The sequence below is a fragment of the Ictalurus punctatus genome, chromosome 21, assembly GCF_001660625.3.
Source record: "Ictalurus punctatus breed USDA103 chromosome 21, Coco_2.0, whole genome shotgun sequence".
Lineage (NCBI taxonomy): Eukaryota > Metazoa > Chordata > Actinopteri > Siluriformes > Ictaluridae > Ictalurus > Ictalurus punctatus.
The window spans coordinates 16,837,585-16,857,500 of record NC_030436.2 but is presented as its reverse complement, the minus strand read 5'-3'; the positions used below and the strand labels follow the sequence as shown (position 1 = coordinate 16,857,500).

At 40.1% G+C, this 19,916-nt stretch overlaps 1 protein-coding gene across 6 annotated transcripts in view; it reads right to left on the bottom strand.

The window, feature by feature from the left end:
• The window catches only part of pbrm1 (polybromo 1), a 21,012-nt gene extending 1,173 nt beyond the window's left edge, over positions 1 to 19,839 (bottom strand). The window contains exons 1-29 of one of the 6 annotated variants that reach the window (XM_047149371.2): positions 19,710 to 19,839; positions 18,522 to 18,682; positions 17,642 to 17,739; positions 17,295 to 17,442; positions 16,140 to 16,289; positions 15,927 to 16,037; positions 15,781 to 15,849; positions 15,604 to 15,702; positions 13,201 to 13,286; positions 12,992 to 13,083; positions 11,626 to 11,842; positions 10,539 to 10,680; positions 10,302 to 10,396; positions 9,809 to 10,088; positions 8,976 to 9,081; positions 7,798 to 8,437; positions 7,502 to 7,713; positions 7,113 to 7,298; positions 6,782 to 6,939; positions 6,414 to 6,668; positions 5,879 to 6,024; positions 5,576 to 5,733; positions 5,259 to 5,442; positions 4,400 to 4,604; positions 3,610 to 3,811; positions 2,461 to 2,616; positions 1,884 to 2,039; positions 1,500 to 1,549; positions 266 to 479 (exon numbers count right to left, since the gene is read on the bottom strand). In XM_047149371.2, coding sequence (XP_047005327.1) covers positions 266 to 479; positions 1,500 to 1,549; positions 1,884 to 2,039; positions 2,461 to 2,616; positions 3,610 to 3,811; positions 4,400 to 4,604; positions 5,259 to 5,442; positions 5,576 to 5,733; positions 5,879 to 6,024; positions 6,414 to 6,668; positions 6,782 to 6,939; positions 7,113 to 7,298; positions 7,502 to 7,713; positions 7,798 to 8,437; positions 8,976 to 9,081; positions 9,809 to 10,088; positions 10,302 to 10,396; positions 10,539 to 10,680; positions 11,626 to 11,842; positions 12,992 to 13,083; positions 13,201 to 13,286; positions 15,604 to 15,702; positions 15,781 to 15,849; positions 15,927 to 16,037; positions 16,140 to 16,289; positions 17,295 to 17,442; positions 17,642 to 17,739; positions 18,522 to 18,659 — 4,753 coding nt within the window. In that variant the 5' untranslated portion in view covers positions 18,660 to 18,682; positions 19,710 to 19,839. Of the gene's footprint in view, positions 1 to 265; positions 480 to 1,499; positions 1,550 to 1,883; positions 2,040 to 2,460; positions 2,617 to 3,609; positions 3,812 to 4,399; positions 4,605 to 5,258; positions 5,443 to 5,575; positions 5,734 to 5,878; positions 6,025 to 6,413; positions 6,669 to 6,781; positions 6,940 to 7,112; positions 7,299 to 7,501; positions 7,714 to 7,797; positions 8,438 to 8,975; positions 9,082 to 9,808; positions 10,089 to 10,301; positions 10,397 to 10,538; positions 10,681 to 11,189; positions 11,274 to 11,625; positions 11,843 to 12,991; positions 13,287 to 15,603; positions 15,703 to 15,780; positions 15,850 to 15,926; positions 16,038 to 16,139; positions 16,290 to 17,294; positions 17,443 to 17,641; positions 17,740 to 18,521; positions 18,683 to 19,709 lie in introns of those variants that run through there. The other 5 variants (XM_017450642.3, XM_053674010.1, XM_047149373.2 and 2 more) reach the window with 5 other exon arrangements.
• Between the last annotated feature and the right edge of the window lie 77 nt (positions 19,840 to 19,916).

Sequence of the window (19,916 nt, the reverse complement as noted above, 5' to 3'; positions counted from 1 at the left end):
CTCATCACAGGACCGTTAATCAATATCTGTTCATACTGAACATCCTTTCATCACACTTTCTACACCTGCATATTATAATGATTTACCATCCCAATATCTGGTGTCTGATGGGTTCCCTTATGCTTTGATTCCTCATGTCGTCTCACGGAGTTTTCCTCACCACTGTCTCCTCTGACCTGCTCATTAGGGATCGGAGTCTACATCCGGATTCGAATCGTGACGGAAAAGTTGTAGACTGATGTCAGAAAATATTGTGTGCCCTCACCTGACAACGTCTGGTCCCATTTGCTGACAGTAGACGACTCTGCGTTGAGCCCCTCCATGTACCTCAGGTAGGCCTCAGAGTGGAGGAGCCGTTGTGGTTTCGGTGGAGGAGCCACGAATATCGGGGTGGAGGGCTGTTGGAGGGAGGGCTGGCCTACCTGGCCTTGTCCTGGGTAAGGGGGCGGGGCCTGTTGATTGGCCCCGATCATGCCTGTCTATAGAAACACACACAGGCTCCGAAATGTGTACTGAACAGAGGTGCATGATAAAGTGGGAGATACTTCACTGTAATTCACTGCTAATGCTTATAATCAAAATATGGAGTGAAAATCCTCATTCCTGAAACAATTTTGGGGGCCATTCTTGGAAAAGTATATATATCTCAATTTTTAGACTGGACTATGTATACTAAGGTTATTTATTTAGCTTATTTGTTTTGGGCAGGAATAAGTAGTGCTAAAAAAAAAAAGAAGAAACCACTGAACTGACACGCTTACTGCTCTTCTATTGGTTTTGTGGGGATCTGACCTTTTACATGACCTGCGTGTTGACCTGTGAGTGCTTTGTTGCACCATGTGAAGAGTCGTGTCTGTACCATGTATCGAACCGTGAATTTTCTATGGAAATTAATCGCTTAATATGAAGCCCCACCCCCTAAATATACAATGATCTAAAATAAGACCTTCATAAAAGTGATCCATGAAGTGCAAATGAAAAGGAGTTGAAGAAAAAGCTATAAAAGTATAGCAACTCTACAAACATATCAAATAAATAAAACTGTGGAAGTTCTCTCTTTGTATTGATCTCATCCCCCCCCCCCCCCCCCAAAGTATATTCGTTCCTATTTTACCATCAAACTGTTCATTGTTTTTGATCTGTTCTTCTGTTTCATTTTTTTCTTCCATTTCCTTTTTTCGTTTTCTTCCTTTCTGTCCTTCTCTTAGGAGTGGCTCTAACAGACCATAAAATGTAACTTTACATATTGCTAACAAAGTCCTTATTGTCTCTAAATCTAAAAAAATATATATATAACTATTCTCTCTCTCTCTCTCTACCTATCTATCTATCTATAGATAGATAGGTAGATAGATAGGGAGAGATAGATAGATAGATAGATAGATAGATAGATAGATAGATAGATAGATATAGCTATAGATACATATATAGATAGACAGATAGTATAATGATGTTAATTATATATTAATGGTCTGTCAAATCGTTTAATTCATATTTACCTGGGCTCCATAGGGGTTTCCTGCAGATCCAGGGCCCATTCCATTCATACCTGGGAAAGCAGTTGCAGCAAACACACACACTGAATAACAGCACTGACTCAGTGTATATTTGCGATTAACTTCACCTACAAAAGTGAACTCAACCAGAGCTCTTAAAGAAAATCAGGTTTAAAACCTGGTGGCAGTTGCAGCACTGATTTACAAAATGTTTGGTGCTTACAGTGTGCTACTGGAAAATATCTGACTATCATGCTAGATTATGATATATATTGATGCTTGTATTCAAGCCCCTGAGCCTATGGTACAGGTAGCCCCTCCAGTTTGAGTTCGAGAGGCAGACAGGAAGCAACTGCACAGGTGGAGTGGGCATGTGGCTGTCCTTACCCAGGTACGGCATGCCAGGGAAGCTGTACATGCCCGACGGGAGATGGCGGTGTAAGACAGGCAGCAAATGTGGCGGTATGCCAGCCATGCTAACAAAGCCATCAATTGGACCTGGCAGCGGCAGCATGGGTGGCCGAAGAAGGCTACCCATCATGCCTTTGGGGCGTGAAAGGAAGGAAGATGGCAACACACACAAAAAAAATAAATCCATGCATCAGTAAGACATGCAGCTAACTTATGGAGAAAGAAATCATGTGCTGAGTCTAACAAAAGAAAACAAATTGTCTCAGGGATGATAAAATAAAACAGCTAAGGGTTATGTCTGTTGATACAACTCATGCACATGCAACAGATTAACTAAAAGATTAACTAAGAGTAGGAGATTTTTAATACAGTGGAAGCATGGTGCTGCATTCAATATTACAGTCAATCAGAGGCAAATTATTCAGTATGAATTAAGAGAAAACAGGGACTGGAATGACTGGAGAAAAGAAAGTGTGTTAGCAGTTAGGCTTCTCATTGCGGCTCTGTGTGGCACCAGTGTGGTGTTTCCACCAGCGCAGCTGAGAGGGGTTACCTGCCATAGGCGTCATGCTGTGGTTAAGCATCCCCATAGGGCTCGGAGGGGGCACCACCCCCATGAGCGCCCCTATTGGGGTACCTGCTCTCGGGGAGTTCTGCTGCTGAGCTGCTCTCTCACGCTCCTGCTGCTCCGCCACTTTGGCTGCCCTTTCTGAAACACACATGAAATTGACCCTGAATGTTTAATCTTCAGGTTCTGATCTGGAATTTTTTTAATGCTTGGGATTCCTGAGGTCAGGTGTGTATGAAAATAAGAGAGGAAGGGAATGGGATAATAAAATAAAATGACCTTTTGAGTTCAAATTTTTACGTTTGATAAAAAAAAATAAAAACGGACAAAAAAACTATACACAATACTTCAAACTTCAATTTAACCTCGCGCTACAAAACAATTCTCCTAAATTCTTTTTTGTAAATAGTCATTTTTAAATTGCTATGTCAATATAACTTTAATACTAATATTACAATTATATGTAGTATACATACAGTATCTCACAAAAGTGAGTACACCCCTCACATTTTTGTAAATATTTGATTATATCTTTTAATGTGACAACACTGAAGAAATGACACTTTGCTACAATGTAAAGTAGTGAGTGTACAGCTTGTGTAACAGTGTAAATTTGCTGTCCCCTCAAAATAACTCAACACACAGCCATTAATGTCTAAACCGCTGGCAACAAAAGTGAGTACACCCCTAAGTGAAAATGTACAAATTGGGCCCAAAGTGTCAATATTTTGTGTGGCCACCATTATTTTCCAGCACTGCCTTAACCCTCTTGGGCATGGAGTTCACCAGAGCTTCACAGGTTGCCACTGGAGTCCTCTTCCACTCCTCCATGACAACAGCACGGAGCTGGTGGATGTTAGAGACCTCACACTTTTGTGAGATACTGTATATTTGTTTGCTTCAGAATTACAATGGCCTAATCAGTAACATAAATAAGATTTTAATAAAAGATATAGCTGTTTAGTATCGCTTAATTTTTAGTAAATATAAATGGTCCATTTCGATGTGAACAGAACATAGTATAATACAACCTATTTAGTATAATAGTACCATAGCTGCAGTGCTGGAGACTAGTTTTATCTCCTTGTTCACATACACTACCTTTTTCACTACCTCATTTCAATGGCGTCTCACCTTCATACTCAGCTTTCTTGGCCGACTCCAGATTTCTCCACTCGGTGCCCACGAGACGGCTGAGCTCACCGAAAGAGAAGTCCGGGTGCTGGGCCTTGATCACCGCCCGCATCTCGCTGCTGAACAGGATATAACCGCTCATGTTGATCTTCCTCTTCGCGCCCTCTTTCTTTGACAGGCCCTTAAAGGATTTTGGTGTGGACTGTACGACAAAAAACAAGTTACGATGGACATCCCTACATATATAATTTATTCATTCACTGATGCACTGATTCACTGATGCACTCCGTGTAATCTTTCTTGATTTGGTTAGAACTAGAGATCGACCGATAATCGGTTTTATCGTTATTTTTCCTGATATTTAAGCATTTTTCCATAATCGGCTATAGTTTTTTAAATATCGGAGCCACTAATAATCAGCGCCATCTTGTGTGCGTTTTAAGAATTGCGCACAGGACTGCTATAGCAGCCCTTAATGTACAAATTAGATGTGTTACAAAACATTAGTAACAGTGCACTTTTTATAGCGTTTTTAATTTTTTGCACTCTTTCAGACCCCTCTATTTATTGGTGTATAAATAAGAGTTTTGTTTTGTATGGAGGAAGGAAGGAGGAAGTGAAATTGGCAAATAAAATGCTTTGTTCAGTTCAGTGGTGTTATCACTGTGTCAAAAACAGAAGTAAAACAATAAATAAATATCGGTTATCGAGCACATAAACATGCAAATATCGGTATCTGTTATAAAAAATCTATATCCGTCGATATCTAGTTAGAACATGTGCCAGTGACCTGTATCGGTGTGTATGACAACATCTCCAGATCACTGTGTAGCGGCGTCTGGAGCTGAGACATTCCCTGGCCGTCCAAGCCATCCCCATCGTCATCACCCAGGTCTTCCAGCTCTTCGTCTGTCATGTCGGCAAACTTGGCCTCCAGCTCCTCAATCTTCTTGTCCAGCAGCGGAGACGGTTCCTTCTGAGGCACGATCAGCTTCCTGTCGCAGAAACAGATGTGAAGTGACCGATTTTTTTTTTCATTTAACAATTATAGCATTATTTACATCATTAAGATTATTTACATTACATTACATTATTTACACCATTCTCAAATATAATCAGGTATTGATTCATTTTCTACAACAGCAGTCATTGCATTAATGCACTTGTTATAATAAGTTGGCATTTCTATAGTAACAGCTCATTTACAAGGACTCTCCATATAAACAGATTAAAACCATGTGTAACTGTTGATATGTTGAAGTTGTCTATGACATGTTTATTTAGCATTTTTTTTTGGGAAGGAGTCTCCAGTGTCAGTGCGTTGTAACGATCAGAAGTAAAGCTGTGATTTTAGGTTTTTTGATACAGGAGTGAGAGAAAGACTTGTGAAGCTTGTGAAGCAAAGACTGTTTTAAATGATAACAGGAGGTAATCTGCTTTGTGGATGTTCCGCAACATTAAACTTAATTATAAACAGATAAAAAAGTATGCTGTTCTTTTATTATTCAAGATTGCAATCACTGGCAAATTGCTGTAGAGGAAGAGGAATAAAACACTACGGGATATGCTGTTGTAAGGAGAGAGAAAAAAAAAAAAAAAATCGACCTTGGCCTTCATGTTTTATTCCTTACATAATAAAGGGAACTCACCTAAAATAATAGATTTCATCCTCCACTACTTTGGCGGAAAGAGAGAATCGCTTCAGCCCTTTAAACTTCTTCATCTGCTTCTCGCTCTCAATGTAGCGACTCTCACACAGCAACACATCATCTTCAGGCACTTCGGTCGGACGGCACGACAGGTAGTCTTTAAATGAAGACACTGCGCACTTCCCTGAGGAGCAGACAAGCCAGGTATGGGACAGCGTTTTCTACTAGAATGAAAATATTTTTGGGCAAACTACGGATCGTTTCACTGAACAGCTGTAATTTAGTGAAACAATCAGAGACAGAGCAGTAAAGGATACCAGTAATGCAGGTCATGGGGCAGGACTCCTCGAGATTGCTTAGAAACACCTCTTTTTTATAGAACATCTTGGTGGGCTCGTGTTCGGTCTCCTCGGGATAGATGAAGATGGGCCCGAAAAAGTAGGCGGCCCCGTCCCGCACCCACATTTTCTCGATCCTGTCGCATCACACACAAGCACAAAGGCACTTTCAAAATCAAAATTTCTGCCTGTAATCGCATGAGGCTTATGAGAAGCCATAAAGCCATGAAAGACTTCAAATGTACTAAACATCAAGTCTGTGCGTTTGAGTTAACGCTCTACCTGCCCACACGGTGGCGCACTAGGCCGTGAGAGCGGATGTAGACGCAGTCTCCCACTTTGAGCCACATGTCGTTATAGCAGAGCTGATCGTAATACTGACAGCCCGGCTCACCGTTGCTCATCTCCACAGGGACGTCCTCCTTCTCCTGCACACAAATCAACATTTTTATTATTCACGCTGCAATCACATGGGTAGCTACTTATGCGCCTAGTTGGACGAGTTGTAATTGTTGTACTTCATGATAATGATAACGAGTCTTTATTGATCACATATACATTACAACAGAGTGAAATTCTTTTCTTCCCATACCCCAGCATGTCAGGAAGCTGGGGTTTATTTCATGGTTTATATGTTTGTTCATTTGTTAAATGAACAAATGATCTGGAATGATCTAGATTTTCTGTAGGTCCCTAACGAGCAATCCAGAGGCGACCGTAGCAAGAAAGAAAAAAAACAAAAAAAAGACAAATCGTATTCTGATCATCGCACAGTCATGAATATTAATTTCTGTTGCATCTCATTTCCGATTATCACCTTATCAATAACCGAGGCTACAATTTTGTTGTCCTCTGTCGGCTCGGCAGCTTTCTCGCTTTCTGGTTTCGGTGCAAACATGGACGCCACCCGGACCACCGGCAACGGCACGTCCCGAGGGATGAACTTGACCGAGCTCAGAGGCATGGTCCACATCTTGATCTTTTTGAACGACTTGGTTTTGGCTGAGTAACGGGACTCGCAGACAAACACGTCCTCGGGTCTAAAGCCCTCCGGGCTGAGCTTGAAGTATTCCTGAATAATCATAAAACAGAACAGCAGGGACAGTAAACAGATAGAGAAAAATGTTCAAGCATTCTGCTTTTTCATTATCAGCAAGGATATACAACCCAGTCAAAAGAGCCTACCTTAACAAACATGACAACACATTTGCCCAGAATTTTGTTAACGGGAATTTTATTGTAGTAGTCGCTTTTGAAGACTTCCTTCTCCAGAAATTTGCGTGTGGCGAGATGGAAAGTCTCATTGGGTCTGTAAAACCAGCAGCCATAAAGCCATTTCTCTCCTACAGGGGGAAAAAAAACCCTCAAGATCTCACTTCAATCCTATTGATATCTTACTTCATATTAATAACAAGTATCTTTAATCTAGCTTTAATCTATACCAGCCTACTCATAGGATTTCACACAAATGTCCTATTGTTTTCCTGACGTAATCCACATCCTGTGAGTGTAGTACCTGTGTCGTCCTGCCAGAGGCGCTCTATGCAGACGATGTGGGGCTGGAGGTTCGCCTCAGCAGGCTCTACATAGACGTAGTCCCCTACGTGATACATTCTGTCACGAAAACTGCAGTCCTGGCTGTAGGTGCGCTGGAGGCCTCCCTGCCAAGTCCCGGCAGATGATTCCTCACTTTTCTCTGCTTCTGGTGTGGAAAATTTAAGAGAAATAGTGATGACATATGATTGTTCCCATACTGAATGATAGTTTTCTTGCAATAATCCATTTCATGATGCTAAAACACCCACAAAGAGTGAAAAGCACAAAGCCACAAGAAAACTGCAGATACTAATTCAAATAGTAAATACACAGATTACAGTTCCTCAGTAAGGCAAAGGCTTGTCATACCTTTTTTCTCCTCCTCCCTTTTGAGCTTGTCTTCCTCAAACTCTTTGGGCAGCTTCTCTTTCTTCTCCTTCTCCACATCACTGTGCAAGTGTTTGGAGGTGTAGCTGAGTGCCGGGCTGAGCAGGATCTCTCCGTTCTTACACAGTTCATCTCTGATCCGGATTAAGAAGTGCTGTAGCTCCACCGCATCCTCAAAGATCTCAGAGTCCGTCCTGTGAAGGAATCCATTTCTTTATCAGCATTTCAAACAAACCTAAGGGAATAAATAAAAGGCGCTAATGATTATGGAACCTTACCTATGCATTCTCCTGGCCTTCTCTAGCACTTCAAACATGTGGTCCTGGAAGACATCCAACCTCTTGTAGCACCCTTTCTCCACATTAGCCCGTACGATCTCGAAGTTCAGCCGAGGCCTGTCGGGATTGGCTGGGTCCTCGGCTGCGACCTCGGCCAACGAGTCACTGTAGCAACGACCTTCGTCATCCTGGTGACCCAGAACTGAAACGAAGAGGCTGCGAATCAGATCCTGGATGAGGCGAGGCACGTCTGGAACGTTGGAGTCGTCACCTCCTTCCAAGTCCCTCCTGGTCTCCAGAAGGACCTTGTGAAGCACCAGAGCATCTTTGTAGATGAGCGACTCAGGCTCGTTATAGGTACACGCGTTGTTAAACATCAGCACAAGGTCCTCAACTAGAGCGTCCACGTCCTGGTACTTGTTGGCCAGCATGTGGCTTTTGACCCGCTCCATGTCTATAGGCCTCTTGATGGCCAGGTAGTAGTCCGGCAGTTCGGATCGGGACGGCAGACGCAGGAAGATGGTGCTGAGGCGTCGGCCTCGCTTGTCTGTGTAGTTCTTCACCGCCTCATAGAGCTCGTTCAGTTTCTGCTGCAGAGGCGTCAGGTATTTGGACTTCTTTGGGGAGATGCCACTCTTTCCTGGAATTACATAAAAGATGACTAAGTTTTTAAACATTTACTATCGTGGCTGTTAACATATTCTTTCTTGTGAAGACTAGATAGTATAATCTCGACTATAAATGATGTATACTAAATTTCGCAAGTTATTTTGTTAAATCATTCTGTCGGGTATGAGATTAAATAGATATCAGATGTTGTTGAAGTCTATTTCTGGGCTAGAAAAATTCAAACAGAGGTCTGAAATGAAGAAACTAGCCAGATCCACTACATAGATTACAAATCACAACAATTCTAAAGCATTGCTGCAAATTATTACAGGTCTATAAAACACTTTTTAAAATAACAAACTGTATCTTTAAGGTATATTCCTGGTGTCATGCTCAGCTCCTCAAGCCGATAAACACAAACACTTCCTCGCTTTTTTTTTTGTATGTGTATTTGATCTACTTCTATTACAAACTGTAGACCTTTAACAAATACACAGATAAACAAATAAGGCGCGGTAAACAATCTGTCTTTTTTCTTTTTTTGTTTTGTGCGTGCCAGAGTAACATACTTATTTTGAGTTTTGGTGAGATGATGTCTTCGTCTTCTGGTGCAGGCCCGAGTTCTCGTTTTTTCTCCCGCATAATCTTTTCCAGGGTGTTAGTATCATTATACACCTACAGATAAACCAGCATGTGAGATTAGCACAACCAAGAGTTCACATGATAAATTAATAACACAGTAATACATTTCATACAACGTGCATCGCTGTTGAATCCTCGAATCTGATTATTCATTCAGAAGGTATTGTCTCATTTTCTGTAACAGCAGTTATGACAGTAGTTCCGGATATTCTAATACATAAAGTATAACCGGCGTTACAATATTTAAAAAAAAAAAAAAACTTTTTCTAAGCGGCATTCATTTAACATTTAGGGAGGGAGTCTCCGGTGACAGAGCTTTGTAACTAAGTTTTACAACATGAAAAATCTTCAGGAGAGAGGATTTTGCGCTTTCTGGTTTCTGACAAGCTGTGTTTTTTTCTCTCGAGATAAAAAGAGAGGCTGGTGAATAAATGATGCAATTATAAATGGATAAAAACTACGACGTGTTGTTCTTTAATCAATAAATATGGTAATCATTGGCGAATTGTTGTGGTGTTAAAGGAATAAAACACTTATAGAAAATGGATCGACTTCAGAGTGGTAAAAGTAACACTGCTCCGTGTAACGCCGCATCACACAACCTGGTCAACGATTATTTTCCTCGAACAACATGTTTTATTCCTTACTTTTTCCCAATCCTATTCCTAGCATAGCTGATTACATCGAGACTAGTGTCTAGAGCCTAGACTTTATGGCCACCGCTGCTTTGTCATTGCAATCTGTTTCATTTATAGTCCACCTGTGAGCCTTCTTCATTGTAGTGTCTGGCATTGCGGAACATCAGCTTCATGTCCTCCACCATGGCATCCTCGTTGGCGTATCTGTCTGCGCGGATGTTGTGCTCTATAGTGCGCAGGTCCATGGGCTCGAGTATGATCTTGTAGTAGTCTGGATAGTCTTTCTTAGAAGGTTTGACCATGAATAAGTCACAGAGTCTACGACCGGTACCCAGTTCTCGAGCCTCGGTCACGGCCTGGTACAGAGACTTCAAACGGTTCTTCTTTGTGTTCTTTTTATAACTGCAGGACATTTATTGTAGGACAACAACGTGAAGAAAAAAACTAAACAAAAAAACAGAATTCCAATAGTTTGGACCTCAATTTTTTTTTTTTTTTTTAAACAAAGAACGTTTGAACTGCATTATGGAACTGTATTATTTAATTACTATGCTAGGACTTATAAGGACACAACAAGTCTTTACTGAAATTTGTATATATTCTGAACGATTGTACCTCTTGCGTTTGGTGGTGCTGCCATCTGACAGGGTGGAGGACAGCATACTGTCGCCATCCTCATCCTCTCGCCTTCCTAGCTCTTTCCTTTTCAGCTAAAAACACACAGACATGCCTTTAGATTGAAATTAATTGTAAAAACTAATGCCGAGTGAGTCAATCAGCTTGACGTTGAGCTTGACTGACAGCAAACGTTCTACAGACAAAAGAAAATGGGAAACAATTTAGGGAGAGAACCTGAAGAATGTGCTGCAGTTTCAGAGCCCGTTTGTAGATGTGGGAGTTGGAGACGTTGTAGCGCTTTGCGTTTTCAAACATCAAATTCAGATCAGCGTCCATCTGCTCCACGCTCTCGTATTCATTGTTCTTCATCTTATCGCTGAACACAAGAAGGACAGCTGTCCAGATCTGATTCCCATTGAGAATCTATGGCACTGCTTAAAAAAATTCATGTTGAATATGACTGGACTAGTAACTGTCAGAAAGCTTTTGACAGTGTGAATGCTCTGTGTTGTGCTCCTGTTCTTGCTGCTCCTGACTTTATGAGTCCTTTTAAACTAGAGGTTGACACAAGCATGTGACACTGGGGCTGATGTTGTACAAGTATAGGATGCATTACAGTACTATTCAGAAAGAAACTTCGGCATTAGCAACATTTGGAAGCCTTTCTCGATTCCCATTCCTGTCCTACAGTGGTTTACTGATCCTATTGATCACAACCTGGCTTGGTCATCTAAATCTGGATTTCTATAAAGCAGCTTTGGGATATCTTCCATTGTTAAAAGCACTATATAAATAACTGAATTGAAGTGGAATATGTTTTATATATGTACATAAACTGAGAGCTTAGGGCACTTGAGAGTTGGGTAGTGAAGCCAAAGAAATTACCATGATGTACCCAAGAAACTATTACCAGCGGTTGCCAACTAAGAATTGCGCACCAGCCTGTAGCAAGATTGACTGAGCACTGAACAAGTGGAGAGCTCTCCTTAAACAGACAAAGGCACAGGTGGAGGCAATTACTACGGATTATACTAATTAAGACGGTGCCCTCTGGCTCCCTCAGGTGGCAGAACCTGGTCTAGCAATGTTTCTGCTTGCTCTCTACCTCCCTCTAGTGATGGCACAAGGCCTAGCCAGATTACAACAGCATTAACATAAACCACGGTATACGAAAAATCAACAGCTATGCATGATAATGCGTCCCCGAATAACAGACATCAACTATAATAAGTAATATACATGAGTTCCTATTGGGTGGTGCAATTACGATTCCTATTTTATGCTATATTATTTATATTCTCCATCTTCAGCCCGACCATACCGAATCTGCTGGAGGGAGATGGGCTGGTTAATCTGCTGGTAGTAGTCTGGGTAGTCCTTCCTGGAGGGCAGCTGAAGAAAAGGCTCAGCTATGAGCTGCCCTTGACTGTTCCTGCCGCCTCGTATAGCCTCGTACATCTGGAAGATGGGATTGGACATGTCCATGTTGGAGTGGATGCTCTCAGCCTCTGATTCGCCCTCGTCATAATGCACAGAGCCTAGGATGAGAGCGGTACAGGCACAGTATTTATCACATGGAGAGCTTTTAAAACCTTATGAAACTCTTTTACAACCATAATTACAACATTGTGGGTGGGACATTTGAACTCTTGTTGACTTGCAAAGAGTTGTAATTTAACAGAGAAATGTCTAATTGTTGATAAGGTGAAGTTTTCCGTTATATACGGTTATATTTGTCTCATCTCTCCATAGGATGCTTTTCCAAAACTGTATAGTCTGTTTAAAACGTTATGGCAAACTCTAATCTGGTCTTTTGAGGCTTACCAATGGTTGTCGTCTTTACTGTAGTAAACCCCCTGTATTTACTCTGGTAATCAAGTCTTCTCTTGATTGTTGACTTTAATACAGATACAGTATGCCTACCTCCTAGAGGGTGTTCTGAAGGGCCAACTGTTGTGAAGGATTTCTTCACCAGGGGAAATATTCCTCTGTCATCCACCACAGTCTGGGCCATTTAGTGTTCCTGAGCTCATCAGTGCATTCTTTCGTTTTAAGAATGTACCAAATAGTCGATTTGGCCACACCTAATGTTTTGGCTCATCTTTCTGAATGGGTTTGTTTGAATTTTACCGCCTAATAATGGTTTGGTTCACCAGCAATGACAGCTCTTTGGACTTCATATTGAGAGCTAATAGCAACAGATTCCAAACGCAAATGCCGCTAGACCTTTAATCTGCTTATATGTAAGTGAAATAATGATGGAATAACACACATCTTGCCTGGGAACAGCTGTGCACCCAACTGTGCAATTACTCGTGGAGGGGGATCACATGAAAAGTGCTGTAATTCATACCCCATCTGGCAAATTTGGAAGTACATACACTCAGATTAAAGCTGAATTTAGTCTGCACTTGAAGCTTGTATGTATTGTTTAATTTCCAGTTTTCTTCCCAATTTCTAATATACTGTGTTAGACAGCTAAAATGTGAACTGTAAAAGGGGTCCTTCTCAAGCTGTAGAAATCATACAGCTGTATGTGCAATGTATAAAACAAAATTAAAAGTAATTACATTTATAATTATGGCATTCGGCAGACACCCTTATCCAGAGCGAATTAAAAGTCTATGTATTAAAATGCCCTGCTGTAATTGTAAACCAATAATAGCCAGTAATCAGGAGGAAGATACCTGTGAGGATGCCATCTTCATCACTCTCTGAACCGTACTGTAAAGCCATGGTAATTGAGGAGAGTCTGTCTCCGTGCACAGATTTTCTGTTCCTAATTAAGCCAAAACAAAACAAAACACTATTGCATACAAAGTTTTCTGCACCGGTCAGTCTCTGTCGGCTTCCTGCATTACAGGTAGAGAAGAAACACGTGTTTGGAGGAACTAACCTGATGCGGATGCTGCTTTTTATAGGCTCCATGTGCTCGAGCTCCATCTTCCTCTGAGAAAATACCTTTTTGATCGTGTTTGCGTCCTGTAGGTTCATTATGACACATTATTCTGCTTTGCCCAAAGATTCACTTAACAATCTCAGTATCGGATTTGTAATTATACAGTGGTGCTTGAAAGTTTGTGAACCTTTTAGAATGTTCTATATTTCTGCATAAATACGACCTAAAACATCATCGGATTTTCGCATAAGTCCTAAAAGTAGATAAAGAGATCAAAACAAATGAGACAATAATATTATACTTGATCATTTATTTATTGAGGAAAATGACCCGATATTACATATAAGCTCTAGGATTAGAAGTTAATTTGAAGGTGACATTAGAGTCGGGTGTTTTCAATCAGTGGAATGACAATCAGGTGAAAGTGAACGACATGTTTTATTTAAAGAACAGGTATCTATCAAAGTCTGATCTTCACAACACATTTGTGGAAGTGTATCATGGCATGAACAAAGGAGATTTCTGAGGTCCTCATAAAAAGAGTTGTTGATGCTCATCAGGCTGGAAAAGGTTACAAAGCTGTCTCTAAAGAGTGTGTTCTCCACCAATCCACAGTCAGACAGACTGTGTACAAATGGAGGAAATTGAAGACCACTGTTACCGTCCCAAGGAGTGATCGACCAACAAAGGTCACTCCAAGAACAAGACGTGTAATAGTCCACGAGGTTACAAAGGAACCCAGAGTAACTTCTAAGCAACTAAAGGCCTCTCTCACATTGGCTAATATTCATGAGTCTACCATCAGGAGAGCACTGAACAACAACGGTCTGGATGGCAGGGTTGCAAGGAGAAAGCCACCACTCTCCAAAAAGAACGTTACTGCCTGTCTGCCGTTTGCTAAAGATCCTGTGGACAAGCCAGAAGGCTACTGGAAAAATGTTTTGTGGACGGATGAGACCAAAATAGGATTTTTGGTTTAAATGAGAAGTTCCTTATCCCACCTGTGAAACATGGTGGTGGTAGTATCATGGTTTGGGCCTGTTTTGCTGCATCTGGGCCAGGGCGACTTGACATCATTGATGGAACATTGAGTTCTGATTTATACCAGCGAATTCTAAAGGAAAATTTCAGGACATCTGTCCATGATCTGAATCTCAAGAGAAATCTACCAAATGAAAGAAAAGAAGAATAAATTTGATGTTTTGAATTTGGTAAAAGAAGAATAAATTTGATGTTTTGGAATGCCCAAGTCAAAGTCCTGACCTTAATCCAATAGAAATGTTGTGGAAGGACCTGAAGCAAGCAGGTCATGTGAGGAAACACACCAACATCCCAGAGTTGAAGCTGTTTTGTTCTGAGGAACGGGACAAAATTCCTCCAAGCCGATAAGCAGGACTGATCAACACTTACCGGAAATGTTTAGTTGCATTTACTGCAGCACAAGGGGGTCACACCAGATACTGAAAGCAAATGTTCACATACTTTTGCCACTCACAGTTATGTAATATTGGATAATTTCCCTGAATAAATAAATGACCAAGTATAATATTTTGTCTCATTTGTTTAAGTGGGTCCTCTTTATCGACTTTTAGGATGAAAATCTGATGATGTTTTAGGTCATATTTATGCAGAAATGTAAAACACTCAAGGCTTCACCAAACTTTCAAGCACCACTGTACATTGTCCCAGCGCTGTTGACTAATTTTCTAGAACGGAAATAAGAAAAAAAAAACTTTTGCAAGTTTTAAATCAGAGGTTCACATTAATGCACTTCTTCTGATACGGTATTGTTTCTATAGTAACGACTAGTTTACAGTGTCTTGTATGGCAAATAGTCACAATCTAAGCTTGTTAATAAACAGAATAAAAACAAATGTTTTTTAACAAAAAAAACAAAACAAATAATCATTGAATCAAGGAGACATTTATTTAACATGTCTGGAAGGAGTCTCCAGTGCCTGCGCTTTGCAACATTAAGTTTTCCCACCAAGGAAATAATCTTCAGGACAGAGGTCTTTGCAGTTTTCTTGTTTCTCATGAACATAACAAGCTCCATTTTTTTTGTCCTATTAACTTCAAAAGATAAAAGAGGTTGGTGAAGGAACATCTGTTTATAGATGCTGTAACATAAGCAATAACAGGAATGAACTTGTTTTGCAGCTGTTCCTCAACATTAAATGTAACTATAAATGGATATAAAGTACAGTGCCATTCTTTTAATAAATATAAAACTATAAATTAAATGATGTGGTAAATTGCTGTGGTATAAGAGGAATAAAATACTGCTGAATAATAAAAAAAAAAGTACTGTTATAAGAAAATAATGAGCTTCGGGGGAGTGATGTATTGCTTTTTATAATGATAAAAGTGCTTATAATGTATTCATACATTATACATTACCTTGAACACCTGGGAACCAGGTTCATTGTATGTTTTAGCATTTTTGACTAGCAGGTCAATGTCCTTGGACATATGATTCACGCTTTTGTAGTAGCCAATCTAGAAAAGAAATAGATCTTATTTCAGAGGAAATTAAATGTTGTTAAATATGTTCCATGAAATTTGTATTACAGATACCTGTATCCTTTGTGCAATTGCCTTGAGATCTATTGGCTCTTTGATAATAGCGTAATAATCAGGATATTGCTGCAAATGAATCAAGCAAAACGGTGAAAATACGTTATATAGTATAATATTATATCATTATTATATTAGATTCCTACTATTTTAGAAGGAAGTCTCTGGAAGAGTTCGCTGACTAGTCGTCCGTGTTCACCGTGTTTCAACACCGTGTCGAGCAGCTGCTCCAGAACCTCCTTAAGACTGGCTGCAGCCTGAGGAAGAACCGGACACAACTCGTTACTCAAGCTCACACGCCACTGTTTTATTCGCATCATCTTAAACACAATTTGAAAATGTTCTCTGTCCACTCTCGCCTCGTCTTCCATGGCACCTCCTGGAGTTTCTCGCGCATCGTCACCGTCATCATCATCTTCGTCATAGTCTCCTCGCTGCACAAACTCATTCTTGGTGCGAATGTAAAGGTCCCATAACTTACAAGCAGCTCTGTATTCTGGGGTTTCAGGCTGGACAGAACAGGACAGGATTGGCTTTTTAAATTTTTACATTTTTTATTTAGTCATATCCTATCACATCATTTTATGTCCCATATTCAAAATAATGAGAAAATATGTCTAGAGCTCACTCTTCCAACCAGGGGTGCACAATAATGATTGAATAATAGATACGATTATTTCAAATAATAATACAATTATATAATATAAAGTAATCAAATAATAATAAATTATATTCACAATTATTTTTGTTCGAAATTGTAATTATTCAACTAAAATAATTGTATTACACCTTAACTACAGTATTTAAATATGATTAAGTTTGAAATTTTGTGCTTTGTGGGAGAAACATAATTACAGAAGATGACTTAACATTGTAGTTTACGATGCTAAAGTGTTAATCATTTCATAGATTTTTCAGGAAGGGTGCCAATAATTCTGGCATAAGGTATCATCATATATATGTATGTATATATACATATGTATATATACATACACACACACACACACACATATACACATATATATATATATATATATATATATATATATATATATATATATATATATATATATATATATACATATATACATATATATATACATATATACATATATATATATACATATATACATATATATATATATATATATATATATATATATATATATATATATATATATATACACACACACACATACATACATACACACACACACACGGATACAAGTATACATACATACGTATACATATACATAGATATAATATTATGGCAGCCTTTTTTTTTTTTTAGGTAAGCTTACCAATACTGTTATGTTTAAATTATGTTTACTTTATTTATATTGATTAGGATTAAGACATAATTAAATATATGCTATTTAAAATAACTATTTAAACTGCAATAAGCAAAAATGGAAATGACTTGAAATCTAACCACAGTATTAAGCCTTTGTATAAGTGATATATTGTATATTTTTTAGGGTAGCTAATAGACCCTCTATAGAATGACGGCTTACTTTGTAGTAGGTCTTAGTGTTGTTAAAGAGAAGCTGGAAATCGAGAGTGAGCTGCTCCACGTCATCGTACTCCTCCATTTTCAGCTTCTGCTGGATCTTCATCATGTCGATAGGCTGTGACACCACATCGTAGTAATCGGGCTGGTTCCTTTGGGGGAGAAATTGCCGAGGATTATTGTTCACTCTTTCCAGCACAGTATCCTGAGTGTACGGTTTCGTTCTCTTTCTAACACGGTGTAACGTTTCAGTTTCAGCTCAGCCAAAATGACTTGATCTAAAATGATCAAGTGACATATTAGATCAGTTTTGTGTGTGTGTGTGTGTGTGTGTGTGTGTGTGTGTCTTACCTCCTCTTAGGCGCTCTGATGAAGAGTTCGCACAACATCCTGCCCTGGTCATCCTTATAGTCTCTGATAGTGTTGTAAAGTTCATGACACACTGCTATCTGAGGGGTCGAAGACAGACGGCATGTGTAAGACAAATCTACTGTATTTGCCAAAATAAAACTAGTCTAGGACAGAGCTAGAGTGAGGTAGTGTAATATTAGGGATAAACATATTCATGTATCCATATTTTCCCATACAACACCCTGAAGCCTTAAAGCCCTTCTTTATTTTTGCATTATTATATTTCCTTCACTCTTTTACAACTGTAAAAGCACTCAATCTATTATTTTCCTACTAAAGACTAACAATGAGACTTGTATGGCTTTTACAGAAGGAGTCTCCAGTGTCAGCACTTTGTAACAGTATGATTTCTGCCACGTAAAAAAGTCTTCAGGAAAGAGGAGTGTGCAGTTTGCGATTTCTCTATAACATAAGTTGTCTTAACAGCTTGCGAGAGAACGTGATAATGGGAACTAACATGATTTAGGGATGTTCCACGACGTGGAATGTAACCAGAAACGGATAAGAAGTACGGCACGTTCTGAACTTTCTGAACGATTCTGAATGAAGGCACTAAAAATCAAGATTAGGTTTTTACATACATATTTTCAATGAACAATTCAACCGTGGTCTATATTGTATCCAATGTGAGATGAAGAACATGTAGATCAAATAAATAAAAATAAAAAAGTAGTTAAAATGTTTTTTTGTTTGAATCATTAAACGGCGCAACGTAAATACGCCGAGACTCGGTAACAAGCTCGTAAAATAAACGAAACGTCCTACAATCTTTCATTTCCTCTTTGCATGAGGAAAACCAGCACAACACCGAGCTGCTCACAGGATCAACCGTAGGAATGTTCGCTGTTCTTCTTCTCTTGCGGCTGGACGAGGAGGTCGGCGCCGGCTGGCTGTCTTCAAAGTCTCCACCACTCACGCTGCTGGACGGGGAGGTGGCCCTCCTCCGCTTAGAGCCCATGCTGAATGTGAAGGTGACGGTTCCTAGATAAAAATACAAAACAAAATGCTAAAATTAGAAGCTTGCAAAGAATCGGCTCGGGGTCCTCGTTCGTTTTCCTTCCACTTAGCCTGGCGTGGCTGACAAGATTCCAGCTTCTCCAGGGGGATCCCCAGACGTTCGCAAGTCAACTGCGTGATATAATATCTCCAGTGGGACATGAAAGATACGGCTCTGGCGAGACACGTTCAGGGTGTCCCAACCACATCAACAGTCTCCTCTCGAATTTGGAAGAGCAACAGCTCTGCTTCCGACTTTCCCAGATTGTTCAGCTTCTTCGAGGAGGAAGCTCATTTCTGTTGCTTGTACCAACAACCTTAATCTTTTGGTCTCTACCCACAATTAAATCAGTACAGACAACCTATTAGTACTCTAAATCCTGGTGTGACTATAGCAGGCTTTAATAGTAAAGTGGTGCACAGTGTCTTCACACATGATGTTGTGTTTAATATTATTTCTTCCCTTTTAGTCGAATGGTTCTTTAGATCATTTCCTGGACACAAAATGTCTCATTATGCACTGATTTTATTTGTGATGCATGCCATAACGGCTCATGTGCAAGGCTGCACACATGCATGCATGCATATTTACTATGCAAAGATAAATGCATGCACAGAAAACCTTCATAAACCTTTTAATAGCTGTGGATTTTGCAGAGCTGATATAATTAGTGCTGCAGAAGGGTTTTGTGCGGCTGAAGTGAAGTGTTTGGGTGACAGGTCCAAAACAGCGTCGCTACGGTACACAAACACAAAGGCAACGTCCAGAACAGCACACTAACGTCCTACATAGCATGTCAAAGCACCGCGCCGTTTCCCCCAGTACTATTTATTACTCGCACACTACCCAGTACGCTAGTATGCATCTTCCTTCAGACGTAGCCCGAGCTAGCAGCTAGCCGATGATTGTTCTTCACCGGCGCTTTTCTATTCAACACTGGCGGTGCTAGCTAACCGTGACCAGCTGAAGTAGGGGGGTGGGGAAACCCTCTCCGCGCTACACGAGCCTTACCTGCAGTTTCTTTTCAGCCGTCGTTGAGAACGTGAGCAAAACATTCGCAAAAGCCTGATTGATTTATTACGAGGGAGAGAAAAAAATTAACCATTTGGAGTACGTTATTTTTTTTGCACCCGTATACCAGGACATCCCACCTCCTGCGCTCTGATTGGCGCTCGGACTGTCAAGCCGGCATATGATTGGGCAGTTGTGAAGTCGTTC